The sequence below is a fragment of the Perissodus microlepis genome, chromosome 6, assembly GCF_051167445.1.
Source record: "Perissodus microlepis isolate ML-2025 ecotype Zambia chromosome 6, ASM5116744v1, whole genome shotgun sequence".
Classification (NCBI taxonomy): domain Eukaryota; kingdom Metazoa; phylum Chordata; class Actinopteri; order Cichliformes; family Cichlidae; genus Perissodus; species Perissodus microlepis.
This window is the reverse complement of record NC_140466.1, coordinates 4558966-4573171: the sequence shown is the minus strand read 5'-3', so window position 1 is coordinate 4573171 and position 14206 is coordinate 4558966. Positions and strand designations below refer to the sequence as shown.

Genomic DNA, 14206 nt, shown 5'->3' with positions numbered 1-14206 from the left:
TCTCTCTCATCCCTCTCTAAAAACGCTTCTTCCCTCTAAATCAATGTACCTCAGAATGATTGAATGAATCCGGCACAGCCAGAAAAGGTTAAAAGGAAGACTGGATATCCAGCACTTGAGGAAATGACATCGGTGCCGGCTGCATTTTTACACTGTCAGCTCTGCGGGGTGTTTCTTTCTTTGGTGCAGGGAGACCATTTTCTTCAGATCCGTATTTTATCCCTTGCTGGCTGCTGATTGGCTGGCTGCTAATTGGCCGGTCCCGCGGTGTGCTGCTGAGCAGGGGTCCTAGGGCAGACTCGTTTTGGAAGGGGCTAGAGGTCAGTTTCATCCTCTTCTTCAAGCTCACCACCGCCAGAGTTTGAATGGATAGATGTAATGTTACGTTTCTGAAACATTTTCAAGCTTCTCTGTCTTCGAAAATCATATCTCTCTTGTGGTTACCCTAGCGTTACATAAATGACTCCTAAAAGAATATTTGGGAGTGGTGCTCAAGGACGAAATAAATAAAATGTGTATGTGAAAGAATTTAAAAGTTGAGTTTCTTACATCAGTTTTGTGCTTGAACATATTTAACAGTAAATGATCGCAGTTAAGTTTAACCTGACCTGCTGCTTAGACGTAATAGATTTAGATGATGAGTCATGAGTCTGAGGCATTTTTGAAATTTTTTAATTTATTTAAAAATATCCAACCCAAGAGGAATTAAATGCATAATTAATAACCAAATAACCCCTTTGATTGTATGGCCAGCTTTTTTTTTTTTTACTCATTCGCTTCCCTTTATCGCCGCTGTCCTTGTGTTGGAATTCATTTCATCTCATTTTTAACTGACGAAGAAAGATCAGGCAGTCTCAGCAAAGATGTTCAAATGATTCATCCAAGACTAACCGCTCTTTATGCTGACTCAGCCGTTACCGTCCGCGCTAAACAGACACATCAAGCAAATAAACGTTTGTTAAACAGATCTGTTCATATAAATTATATATATATATATATATATATATATATAAACGTAGTTATTCTTACTATTTCAACCTAATAAAATCGAATCTAAAAAATGAGCAAGTAAAAAATTATAAATATAAAAAAAGTCTAATGAAAAAAAATGATAATAATAATAATAATAATAATGTTTTTAAATTAATTTTTATTTTATAATTTTTTATCATTACACTGATACCAAAGTAAATGCATAAATAATCGAATTTATTTAATTTGTTATTTGTTTGTTTTTGCGGGTAACATAAATGTGGCACTGTATGGAAAAACAGGGATCGGATTTATGAGCGGAAGGGCGCCTCATCGTGAGAAAGGAAACGTGAAAACTGCGGTTTAACTTTGACCTTTTTGTTTGATGTGCGTTAAAAACAAGGGGCCTCGCAGGAGCTCATCCATAATTTCCGATTATCTGGGCTGAGAAATCTCATTATCGGGAAAAATTAAACAATAACTCAAAGCTGGCTGTGTTTCATAATTCAAAGAAACAAATCACAACCCCCCGTTTCACTGAAGAGACCAATCAGATGCCTTTAAACCTCACACAGCGAGAAGCTTTCCCAGATCTCTTCCTGGAAAATTCGTCTTATTACTGCTTATCTTTGGGCCGTGACAGCTGTTTTCCTAACGTCTGATGAATCAGTGTCACTGAAAGGTTCAGTTTAATCGCTGAGATCCAATGGACTGACCTCTTACCAAACCACACATTTATTTTATAACATTACAGGCATGTATTTGATTTAAATGTATCACCCACTTTGCATTTATTTTAAACAACAGAGCGCCGGCGTGTGATATGCGGTAAATCAGACGGCTGAATATAATTACAATATTTTCTCTTTAAGGTGAACGCGCAGAGAATAATTAGATAAAATCACGTGAACGGACCGGGCAGATATGTAGCACTTGGCCTGACGCAGGGAGGACGTGGAGGCGATCATTTGGTGTTTATGGAATAACAAAAAATAACCTCCGCTTCATCAGCTGATGAACACGCTGCTGTAGCGACCAAACGCAAATGGGGGAAACTACCTACGCGCTGGCGCGCAATTCAGGCGCCCTCGTTATTTCCTACTCTCTCTCTATTTGCCTGACAAGGCTGGCGTGACCGCATAACGAGACCGCGTGCATTTTTGCGCACATAACTTGCGCGAAATGATTCACTCGCCGCGCGGGGAAAAAAAGCCACCATTTCCCCCTCCCCGAAGAATTCGCAGAGGCGCAAGCTCCTCCTCTCCACTTAGCAACCAGAGCACGTAGCAACGGTTCGACCAATGGGTGCTCGCCTAAAGGTTCCACCGACTGCGGTTCCTTAGCAACGCTGTGAAAAAACTGCGCTGACGTCCATTCTGTTCGGGAGTATTATGGTCTGTCGGGAATTCAGAGTGGCTGGGACTGGAGAAAAATATCTGCTCTGCTAGCGTTAGCGTCCACCCAGCTAACGGGAGGTAGCACTGGGGTAAACATGGAGCTTTCTGCCGTCGGGGAGAGGGTGTTCGCTGCCGAGTCTATCATCAAACGCAGAATCAGGAAGGTAGGCGGGAGATGTAACGTGCTCTTTTCTCCCATAATGCTGAATAAGAGCACCACCGCCGCACTCTCATACTACTGTTAACCCTTGCGAGCTAACCAAGTCCTGTCTGTTTGTTTCTGATGGCATGCAGGGTCGCATTGAATACCTCGTGAAATGGAAGGGGTGGTCTCCCAAGTAAGTCCCGCTACACTGAGCCTCATCATGTTTTCACCCCGCGGCTGCCCTGCCCGCACTGTCTCGGCTGTGGCTGTCGTTAGCACATCACAGCTAGCGAGACAGCGGGATTAAAACTGAGCACGGTGGAGATTTTTAGCTCGCAGGCTAGCGCCGTGTGTCAGTCTCCGCTCCCTCTGTCTAACTCTGCGTTTTTAATTCGCAGATACAGCACTTGGGAACCGGAGGAAAATATTCTGGACTCCCGCCTGTTCGCCGCTTTTGAACAGAGGTAAGATGTCTGTGTGGCCTTTCTGGGCAGAGCCAGTGAGTGTTCGGTAACTGTACGCTGTCCTCGGTGCACTTTGCTCCCGTGACACTCAAAATGGGTGTCTGGTTTTTCACAGGGAGCGTGAAAGGGAGCTCTACGGGCCCAAAAAGAGAGGACCAAAACCCAAGACGTTTCTGCTTAAGGTAAAGCTGGCAGCTTGGTTTATTTATTTTTATTGCGTGTCTCTAATAAAGCCCCAACAAACCCTTCCTGCGCTCTCTCCACTTCTGTAGATTGTGGCTTCTTAATTTTTTTCTTTGAATGCATTAGTGAATGAGCAGGTTAAATATGCTAATTATGCATAATTAGGACAGCCTGCCCATGAATGGGAGTGTATTCAGTTTGTTTATTGCCTAATGGGGATGTATTGACATGCTAAAACGGGCTTTGAATACCTAAAGACAGGGGTGTCAAACAAGCGGCCCCTGGGGCCAGAAGCACATCGCAAAAGGTGTCCCATCGGGGCATCCATCAGGGGGGTTTTTTCAACTGGGGAAATTGAACTGTTAATTTTGTGGTGATACCAGGCATTAGAATATATATGATAAAATTATTTCTTGGTCCTGACAAATGGGTTGACCCAGAGAGTTTGGCATGTATCTGGTTATTTGTACTTGTCTAAACGAAGAGAAAAACCAGATATTATGCAGCTGTTTTAATGGACTAGCTTACATAAGGACTGTTTGTGTCCTGTTAAATAAAATGTGTTTAACAAACAGCCAGGCTGTTTTTCCATCTTCTTCTTCTTCTTTTTTTTACACGCTCTGGGTCTGTTGTCTCTTTATTAAAGCCACTTTTAAAGCAAAAATGGAAAAGCTCCAGGTGGCATGTAATAAATTAGAATTCAGAAATGTTTAAGTTCTCCAATTTTGTAGATCAGTAATAAAAAATCTCACTTGAATTTTAATGTACAAATTTATTTGCCTCTAAAATATAGTTGTAAGAACTATAAAACTACTCTACTTTAAATGACACAAGGTGTTTTTCTTTTCTTGAACACATGCCGTTTATGCATTTGTTGTCCCTGTTGTGTAATTTATAAATATATTAAAAAAATATAAAACAAATAGTTTATATACTGAAATGGATATGTGTCTGAAATAAATTATTTAATTTAAATTTTATGATTACATGTTACTTTCCAATGAGCTGAGGAAAACATCATGGCCTGATGCTTCATCTGTTCAGAGCGGTGAACCGTGAAAATTGCTTAATGAGCGGCAGTTTGTCTTGAACAAAATGCCAGAGTCTCCACTGACAGGGCTCGTTTAAAGGGGATTGGTAGAAGTTGAGTAATAAACATGGTGCCCTGAAACTAGTTATTGCTGTGAATTATTGATGTAAGATTAATATCCACTCTTTCGATAGTTAGTTTAATAGCAGTCCAATATGACAGGTGTAGGTAGAAGCAATCAATTGGCTGTTTAAATTACATTTTACAAATTAATAGAAAAAGCAGATGATAAAAGAATGAATGAATCCCTTTTAACTGATTCAGTTTGATGTTCGCTATGAAAAATGGTGTCATTTTCTTAAAATACTAATTTCAAAAATTTTCTGATAGGCTCAGGCAAAGGTGAAGTCCAAGTCCTATGACTTCAGGAGCGAAGCAGTCCGAGGAATGCGCGTCACCTACCCGACCCCAGAACCGATTGCCACCCCCAGGGCCAGAGAGGGCCTGAGAGCTGTCGTGCCCACCATCTTCCCACCGAGTACCGTCAACCGTGGAGAAAGCGTACGCGTCCGACCGCCTGAACTGAGCCCTCGTGAGCACCAGCAGTCTTTGCTCCATACTAATTCAGAAGACCTCATCCACATACCTAAAAAGAGAGGTCCCAAGCCTAAGCCGCGGTTTAATGATGTCTTCTCTGAGCACCATAAAAGGAGAGGAGAGGAGCAGGAGAGCCACGGCCCTCACAAACTGGCTAAGCTCCAGGGGGGCGAAGACATGAGGCTGGTCAAACTGGCCCACAGACATCCAGAGAACCACGGCCACAGCCATAAACATCATTACCACCACCATCACCACCACCATCACCACACACAGCGCTCTGGGGAGAGCTCCTACAAACAGCTGTACTCAGACCGCGGCCTGCATCCTCACAGAACAGACATGGACACTCACAGGATAAAGGATGTCTCCGCCTACCTGGTACCTGCACACTTCAAGCACCACTCCAAAATGAGTCTGAGTCGCCCTGCCGAGCTACCCCAAATGGAAAAGCCTTATTTTCTGGACAGGCCGTCCCCAACGCGGCTCGACGACGACTTGGACGAAGTGACGTGGAGGCCGTCTCTCGGCAACGTGGAGAAGGTCCTGGTGACAGACGTGACCGCCAACTTCCTGACGGTCACCATCAAGGAGAGCAGCACTTCTAAAGGCTTCTTCAAGGACAAAAGATGACTGACTGATGCTCTGTTTTCTGACTTTCAGCAGATCTGAAGTTTATAGGACATGGTGGGATTATCAAGCAAAGCAGATTTTGTATGTAATGTAAAAAGGCAAATAACATAATGTGCATATATGTGTATATAATATAAAGCTGGACATCTATTTAATGTATTGACCAAATCAAATGAAGTCCCTTTCACATTGTGCAATGGTTAACATGAGTTGCATGTTTCCTTTGCAGCGAGTGGCTACTTTCTGTACAGATCTTGTGACTTTTACTATTTTGCATTTAAAACTAACAAGAATGTATTTTTTCCACATGTTTCTTCCCACCTGAGCTGTGCAGGATATTTAATTCAGGTTGTGGTCTGAATAATTCTCTTTATTTGAACTGATTTGACTGAAAGGTTTTGCTTGATTTCAAATCCTGGAATAATATTTAAAAATGAACTCAAGCACTTTGAATTTAAAAGTATTAGAAAAAATCTTTATGTTGTCTACAAAGACCGAGTTTGCCTCGGAGATTTCTAAAACCTAAAGTAAATTAACAAATTCAACACACTCTCTAAAGTTTTCCCAAAGTTAATATAACATTTTCCATTAACATAATTCCTATATTTTACATTTTCATAGAAAAACGATCATACAGCTTTGTTGTAACTGACAAAAAAGAGGTTGTTGTCAAACTGCTTTTTAGACGCTTTTCAATAAATCATTTGAATTTCTCATTTCTTTGTGTTGTTTTTAAACCATCGTCAGCCCTCCGGGTTCCGCTTAGATCCATCAATTAGACCCGACAAACGACTTAACCGCCGGGCTTAGTTTTATATTCCCCACATATAATAATATCTCTCGATTTCAACGCGTTGTTTAATATTTATTTATTTATTTATTGAAATTTCTGCAAAGTTGCGCCAAAAGTTAAAGGCCTCGGGCTCATCACCCAGCCCGGCTCGCACAGTCCAGCGGGAGGCCTACATGATTCTCCCTCCAGAGTTACAACAGCACAAATTTCTCCCCCCTCTGGTCAATAAAAGTCCGTGAATCTGCTTTCATTGTTTAATTTTTGTATGCGTCGTGACTCTACATGGCTGCATGCCCGCTTAGTTTTATTATTAAAAAAAGAAAAAGAAAACGATTGAAATGACCAAATGCAGCCAGTCATTCCAATAATTATTCCATTTTTATTCAAGGTATATTTAAAAGCAAACACATTTTTAATGTTTTTGATTGATTTAATGATATTTTCTGGGTATGCGATTGCGCCAGGACAGGCCTCAGACAACAGCCTCAGAGTGCGGCGAAAAATGAGAAACGGGTAAAATGTTCCGCATGCAGGTGCACACATTTCACAGCTCTATGCAGCGCGGCTCTGCTTTATTCATCCGCGACACAGGCCTACTCATATGTGGACAGATCGCGGGTTCTACGGCGTTCATACTGTACAGATTGGAGCGCTTCAATCACCGCACGTGTGTGGCGTAAAATCAGGAGCGACGCGGTCAGACAGGAAAACGGGTGGGGTCATTAACAATCAATTTTATCGGTTTTTAGAATAAAATAAGAATAATAATAAAACATACATATGTCGCCTATAAAAAATATGACAAAAACAAACCCTCTTTAGCTTCATTCGTAATTTCTGTACGTAGACAGACTGGGGGGCGAATACAGCAGGCCTGTATTTGTCCTCCACATGATGCGGGTGGTGCAGTGTGGGTTCAAACTTTCTGAACGACTGTCTGTGGAGTTTGTGTTCTCTCAAAGCCCGAGGACATGCGCGTTAGGTTAACTGGTCATTCTGAGGTGTCACAGTGGTGACCTGTTCACGGCGTGCGCCTCCCTTCGCCCTGCGTCAGGTGAACGATGGCGCACCTTCAACGTTTGCTTGTGTTAAATTTTCTGTCAGCTACAAGTGTGGACTGCCGTCTTGCGCGCGCACGTTTTGTCCCACATTTAGTTTTATGCATCCGGTCAGCCAGTTTATCCAAGTTTGAAATCCGGTAATTATCACACAAATATACTTTATCAGAGCAGCAAAATCCTTCGTGTTTGTTTCATTTCCCCAAAAACGAAATAAAATGTTTCTTAGAGCTTTTGTAAAGCAAAGCGTGAGGACGGGGGGAAAGGTGTGTGAAGGGGGCGTTTAGACGCACGAACACGGCTAAGGAAAAAAACATTCTGGCCTGCCTCCGCTTCAAGGTGTTAAGCAGAGAACAAAACGCCATCTAATATGCAAATAACTTGAGGCGCTAAAACCTTTATCTCACTGAAACCAGAATCCAGTCGACTGTCTTCAGAAAAAAGGAAACGATTAAGATCTGCATGCAGGTCTGCAGTCTCGCTCTTATTCAAACAAATAAATACAACTTTATTGGAGCTTATGATTTATTTTATTTTATTTTATTCTATTCATTAACAAATTTCAGTCTGTGCAGCTACAGAAATAAAGGCGTAAAGGAGCAAATTACAAAGAATTCACTCTAGAAATAATACAACACATGCATATTTTGGTCATTAGATTGAAAGATAATGAGAAAAGAGACTCCAGCTTCAGTCCACGGTCAGTCAGTCACAGCAGGCCTTTTACTGCAGAGAGAGAAAACAAATTCAGGTAAAAAAAAAATGGTCAGTGTAATTAAAAAAAATAATTCTATATCCCCTTAAATCCATATGTACTGTGAAGTGAGGCACAAATCAGTCTTAATATTCATATTAACATCTAATATTCAGGTATAGTTTAGATTCAAGCAGGCCACCAAACTTGGTTTACTATCTTTATGACCAAACCACATGGACTCAGATCCTCTTTCATGTCAAAGTGACACTTTGGTGTTATCACAATTTAACTCAGAACTGGCGAATAAGCCTGATTTCTTAATTCTTAACCACTGATAGTGAGCCAGTTTGACTTTTGAAATGAGTTAAGCAAGAAAACTAATAGTGTTCAAAGAAAAGAGCCCTGGCTGTGAGATATTTTCTCACAGGTTTCTGAGGTTTCCTGTTGTGCCAAACAGTCTTGATAAAATTGCAAAAAACAGGAAGAGCACTAACACAACAGCAGAGACAAACTTCCAATACAGAAACAAGTCATTCAGTTCAAAAGAGACAAGGGCTTTAGCCATCAGGGAATAAAAGGTGTCTAAAAAGGTGACTGAGATGAAAACTGAGGGTTCTGTTGCTGTGTAGATGCTCTGTGCTGTAGTCACTCATGAATAGTTTGCAGTTGGGGTTAGAAGTGAAAGTTGAGACTTCGGGCGACTTTTGCCACCTTTTAAACCGGGTGTCCATAGTTTCTGTCGCAGCGTGGGTAGCAGTGAGGGTTCAGCCAGTGCTCCAAGTTGGTCTCCCGGGCCCTCAGATCCAGAGCCTGCATGTGGAGCAGATGCTCCTGCAGGGAGAAGATTGACATCATTGAATAAGGCGAACCAAAGGACAGATGAGTGCACACTGAAAGAAACAACGAAAGAAAAATGCTGGAGCTCATTTTGCAAACTGAAACACAGCACAACATAAAATGACAGAGATGAGTAAACCGAGGGCAATATCACATGTCCTGTACAGAGCAGTGCAGTGCACGTGCTTTCAGAGAGATTACTTTAAGAAGCTCAGGTACTGACAGGAACCGACAAGCTCAGAGTCTCAGCTGTAACCTGTAAATTACATTAGGTGACTCGGACCTTTGTGTCCGTGCTCTCTTTGTCCCACAGAGAAAGGGTCAAAGGTTTTTGTTGTTTTTTCTTTTACAGGTACCATATGTATTAAATAATATGTAATGACACAGTTTATTATAAATATACACATAGAATATATTCTGAAAAATGATCCTAGGTAAAATTCCCTTTAATTATACAATAGATGGAATTATATTGTATGTATTTGTTATATTTTATTTAATTTTCATTTGTTTTTTTACCTTATTTTAATTTTTTTTAATATATATTTTTCTCGTGCCACTTGACCTTTTTTGACCTTATTTTAATTTTGCATGTGATTTAACGCAGGAAGAGTCACTAAATTACACTAAACAAACAAAGACTAATAAAATGAGGTGAAATCAAAAGTATTTGCAATGTAAAAATATTCTAAAAATTAATTCATAAAAACACTCACAAAGCTTTAACGCTTACCATCTCTAAGCAGACTATAAACAATAATAATAAATGTTTTATAAAATATTGTAACACGCTTTAAATGTTCTCTGAAGGTCTATGAATGTTTTAAAAATACTGCCTTTGCAAAGCTCCTCACCTGAGTCAGTGCTGACTGGTCTAGAAACAAAGTGATAAGACAGATTTGCTTATGCTTTTATATCTTCAACTTAAAACTGTTTAACCTGCCTAAATGTGATTAAACACTATAACTAAAAGCTTTCAAACACACACAGAATGAATTCATTATATGGACGAGTGACATGAGCAGGACTCAAATTTACCACAAAAAACAAAGTTTAAATTGCTTGCAGCACTTACACTGTGTTGCAATGTTCAGTTTTTATCCTGCTGACAAACAGGACAACACAAACTGTTGCAACAGAACTGAATAGGTTCAATACTCTTGGTTAAATCTGTGCTTTTTCCAATATACTAATTGTGCTCTTTGCTCTGAGTGGACCTTACCCTCATTGGCTCATCGGGGTAGCCAGCCTTCATTGGCCGGTCCTGCCTCTTGGTACGGAGCAGCTGCTTAGCTACGCTCTCCTTGATTATGGGGTTTGCATCTGAAGGTCAAAAAATGTAAAGATAAGAGTTTGGAAGCAAATGTTTACTTACGTTGACTTCTTTCGGTGCTGTAGAAGAAGGTTTAGCAGGTTAGGATAAGACTGTTTTGCTCTTGCCTTGTAGATGTGAGTCAGTGTTTGTGTTTTGGCAGCTTCCTCTGTTTTTGCTTATTCTTAGACTCAGGAACTAAAACTGCCTGCTTTGAATTTAACCTCTGCCTGAGATATTTTGTTTGTGACATCTGTTTTCTTGGCAGCTAAGTTTTGGTTAATAAGAATAGCATTCCTCTCACAGAAAGCTGTACTCAGGCCCATAAATAAAACTCTCACACTATTTGCTGCTCGTGAGCTGTGGCTGGCCTGATCTATTTAGCTAGTGTCTATGTGAGGCTGTTTATTCCCCAGTGGCACACACACACACACACACACACACACACACACCAGTGAGGGCTCTCTGTCTCCCTCTCTCTCTAAGCCCGGGCCTGCATTAGGAAGCAGGGTATTTGGTGGAAGGTAACAAAGTGCCCATTCAGCCCCCTCGCTCCCCAGGGAGTCGAGCCCATGCAGCATGTGACCCCAGCAGGCTTTCTGTTCCTCTCCTGCCACAGGGAGCTGCTGTGAAACTCTGTCAACACAGGCCTGAGCTGCTGGTGCTGCCTAGAGCCTCAGAGCAACGTGGCAAAAATACTCACGGTGTACGTCCACCTAGCTCATTGAGACAGACTGTGGATTGCCACAAAAATAAACCATCCTGATGACATGTAAGTCTTCTGGCTTAAATCAGGCCAAAAGTCAATTGTTATAAAATACAACAGTGTTTCAAAAAGATTGGACTAAAAATACAAATAAAGATCTTCTGTACATCTATCTAAATATTTCTACCACAACAAAAGGAAGGTGCAGCAAACTACCCTTAAAATAACCTATTCTTACCACAATGGTATGCATGACTCTTCAACGTCTAAGAATATAACTACACCAGCTCCCTCACAATTGCAAAAAACAAGACGCAGTGCACCTGAAAAGGTGTTCTGATGTGACAGGTCACTGTCCTCCTTGCGACAATTCCCTGAGAATTTCCTACCTGTGTAAATGGTCAGCAGGACCACGCAAAGCAAAAACACCACCAGCTTCTTCATCTTTTTCGCCCTTTTCCTGCCTGAGCCCTCTCAACTCTGAGGTCCTGACCAGAGTCCAGAGGGTGTGAAAAGAGGAGATCCTCCTCCTCCTCTGCTTCCTCCTTGACTCTGGCCACAACACACTGCCTCAGACTACCAAGGTTTCAAATAAACTGTAAATATTAGTGACACATTAGCACATGTAAAGATATATAGTTTACCAATTAATGCTTTAAAGGTGAATAACTAATTAATTTACAGCTCCTTATTTTATTATTGTACCCTAACACTGTAGTTTTGCATGATTGAGTGTTAAAAATTATCCATATTATCTTATGCTGAGCTTTTTGTAGACCCCATCAGTTCCTCCTCTTTCTGAAACAAGCTGCTTTAGATCCTCCCCCTTTAAGACAAATTTGTTATGATCAGTTGATCCATGTAAACAGAAGATTTGCACAGCAGCTGGGTGGAGCTTCTGTATCCTCTCAGTGACATCACATAGAGCAAAAAGTAGAAAAAGCAGTCTTAAACCACCAAATACCTGCAGAGATGAGGCACGTCAGCTGAATGGGACAAACAAGATCCAGGCTATAAACAAAATCAAAACAATCCTACCAGTGGCTGGTCTGAAAGACAGCACAGAGGCACTAATCATGGCAGCACAGGAACAAGCTCTGAGCACAAGATCCATAGAGGCTGGGGTCTAGCTCACAGATACAGACAGACAAACTGGTGATGGCTAACCAACCGGACATAGTAGCAGTGGACAAGCAGAGGAAAACGACCATAGCAGAAGTACCAAGGGCGGAGAGAGAGCTGGAGAAGATGTGGAGGGTGAAGGCAACAGTGGTCCCAGTGGTAATCGGAGTGCTCAGTGCAGTGACCCCCAAGCTGGGCTAGTGGCTTCAGCAGATCCCAGGAACAACATCCGAGATCTCTGTCCAGAAGAACGTAGTCCTAGGAACAGCAAAGATGTAAAAACAAGGAAAAGCAGAATAAGTCTATTTCAATGTATTAAACGTAGGTGTTAGGTTAGCTTGCAGGTAAAAGTCTGTCCACTAGATGGTGCTGCAAGCATAGTCATATGCATAGTTAGATCCTGTTTTTAGATGCTCTTATATTTTTGTCATACCAGCTGTGCACCCCATTCATAATGTAATATTTTCATGTATCCGTCTGTTAACTACATTTTATTTTCCCCTTTCTTTCTGCCTTTTTTCTTACAAACAAAAAATTGTTTGCAAGACAACATTATTAAATAAACGCGTTTTTTTTAAAGAATATTCCACACAAAGTACACTGAAACGTCACTTTGCTTGACCTGTGAATAGAGTCTGTACTGTGTGGCGCAGCAGGCGAGTCAGAGGAAATAACCACGATGACCGGACATGTGAAAGACGGCATCATGGGAAGTGGAGGATCCGCTGTTTCCGTCTAACCCATTTGGAGACCAGTCGGCATGTTCTGCCTTTTTCTCGTTCAGTTTTTCCATTTTGCATTTCTAATTTTTATTCTCCAAAACGCCAGTGATATGACTGAATAGTCACTAATTAAGATGAAGTAGCAGTCTAGCCGTTCTCAGCAGGGTTGTTATTCATTATCCTTTGTCACACACATTCGGACGGTGTTCCATGTTAAGTTACCCCTGCAGCTTAACCTTACACGATGTCTGTGCTAAATAAAAAATCTGAATCACAGCAAAGTTAAGAGTTTTGTTTTGTTTGTTTTTTTTAATTTAATTTAAAAAAAACCTGCCACAAAGAAAAGGAAGTGCAATTACAGCAAATATGGGAAATCTCTAGAAACTGGATTGAGCCGATTGAATGTGATTCTCGCAGAATTATGGATCAGGGTTTCCTATTTTCTTTTCTTTTTTTGTTAAAGCAGTTATTTGAGTTTCACGGGTGCGCCCGTAGCATACAAACAGATGCATCCTAACGAAACTCAATAAACCAGCAGCTAAAATACAGTTATGAACAATGCTGGGGGGGGGGTACAGTTCTGCAGCGCTATGTACATATGGACAGTATTAACATAGGGAAAAACATATATATATATATATATTATATATATATATATATGTATATATATATATATGTATATGTATATATGTATATATATATATATATGTATATATATATGTGTATGTATATGTATATATATATATGTATATATATATATGTATATATATATATGTATATATATATATGTATATATAATATATATGTATATTATATATATATATATGTATATATATATATAATATATATATATATATATATATATATATATGTTTTTCCCTATGTTAATACTGTCCATATGTACATAGCGCTGCAGAACTGTACCCCCCCCCCCCCCCCCAGCATGTTTACACTGAGTAGGAGATGCTCTGTATCTCATTGTACAACTGTATAGTGACAATAAAGGCATTCTATTCTATTCTATTCTAAACGTTATTCTGGGAGAGAAATAAATCGATTCTGTCCCCGAAATCCAACTTTTGTGTTAGTTTCAAATATCTCTGAGCATCACGGGTAAAGTGTCCCACACTCTCTCTCCCCTGCCTACATTTAGTTTGCTGAAGTCTGGTCATCCTAATCTAACCCTTATTATTTATTTAGCTGCTGTACAGGAGTGCCTCCGGTGACGTTCGATGGAATACGTCATTGTGCGTCATTGTTACCATTTCCTCGCGACTCCCTTTACACGTTTAACTTAATGCACGTGTCCTAATAACCACGTGGACTTATTACGGCCTCATAATGTCACTGCTCTGATTAATTCCCGGGACCCAAAGAGCTTTCTGTTCTCTCGACGCGATTATCTAATGCGCTCTGCGCTCGCAAGGCGCATGCGTGCTGATAACCAGCTGCTAGCAAGCCGGGGCAGCTGAATCAGAGATGAAATTTGAATTGTGAGATGTCGACCTTCAGTTACTTCCGTGTTCGCTCACATTCTA

The 14206-nt window shown here is 40.7% G+C and overlaps 2 protein-coding genes across 2 annotated transcripts; one reads left to right on the top strand and one right to left on the bottom strand.

Annotated features, from left to right (window-relative positions):
* Nucleotides 1–2302: 2302 nt before the first annotated feature.
* Nucleotides 2303–6137, top strand: cbx8b (chromobox homolog 8b). Its single transcript, XM_084930293.1, has 5 exons — nucleotides 2303–2533; nucleotides 2664–2707; nucleotides 2913–2978; nucleotides 3094–3160; nucleotides 4582–6137. Exons 1-5 carry the CDS (start codon nucleotides 2465–2467, stop codon nucleotides 5419–5421), a joined length of 1086 nt encoding a protein of 361 aa, XP_084786419.1. The 5' UTR covers nucleotides 2303–2464; the 3' UTR covers nucleotides 5422–6137.
* A 1653-nt stretch (nucleotides 6138–7790) lies between these two features.
* Nucleotides 7791–11486, bottom strand: c6h17orf67 (chromosome 6 C17orf67 homolog). The gene is made up of 4 exons (XM_084930291.1): nucleotides 11214–11486; nucleotides 10029–10129; nucleotides 8681–8800; nucleotides 7791–7998 (listed from the first exon to the last, which is right to left on the bottom strand). Exons 1-3 carry the CDS (start codon nucleotides 11266–11268, stop codon nucleotides 8684–8686), a joined length of 273 nt encoding a protein of 90 aa, XP_084786417.1. The 5' UTR covers nucleotides 11269–11486; the 3' UTR covers nucleotides 7791–7998; nucleotides 8681–8683.
* Between the last annotated feature and the right edge of the window lie 2720 nt (nucleotides 11487–14206).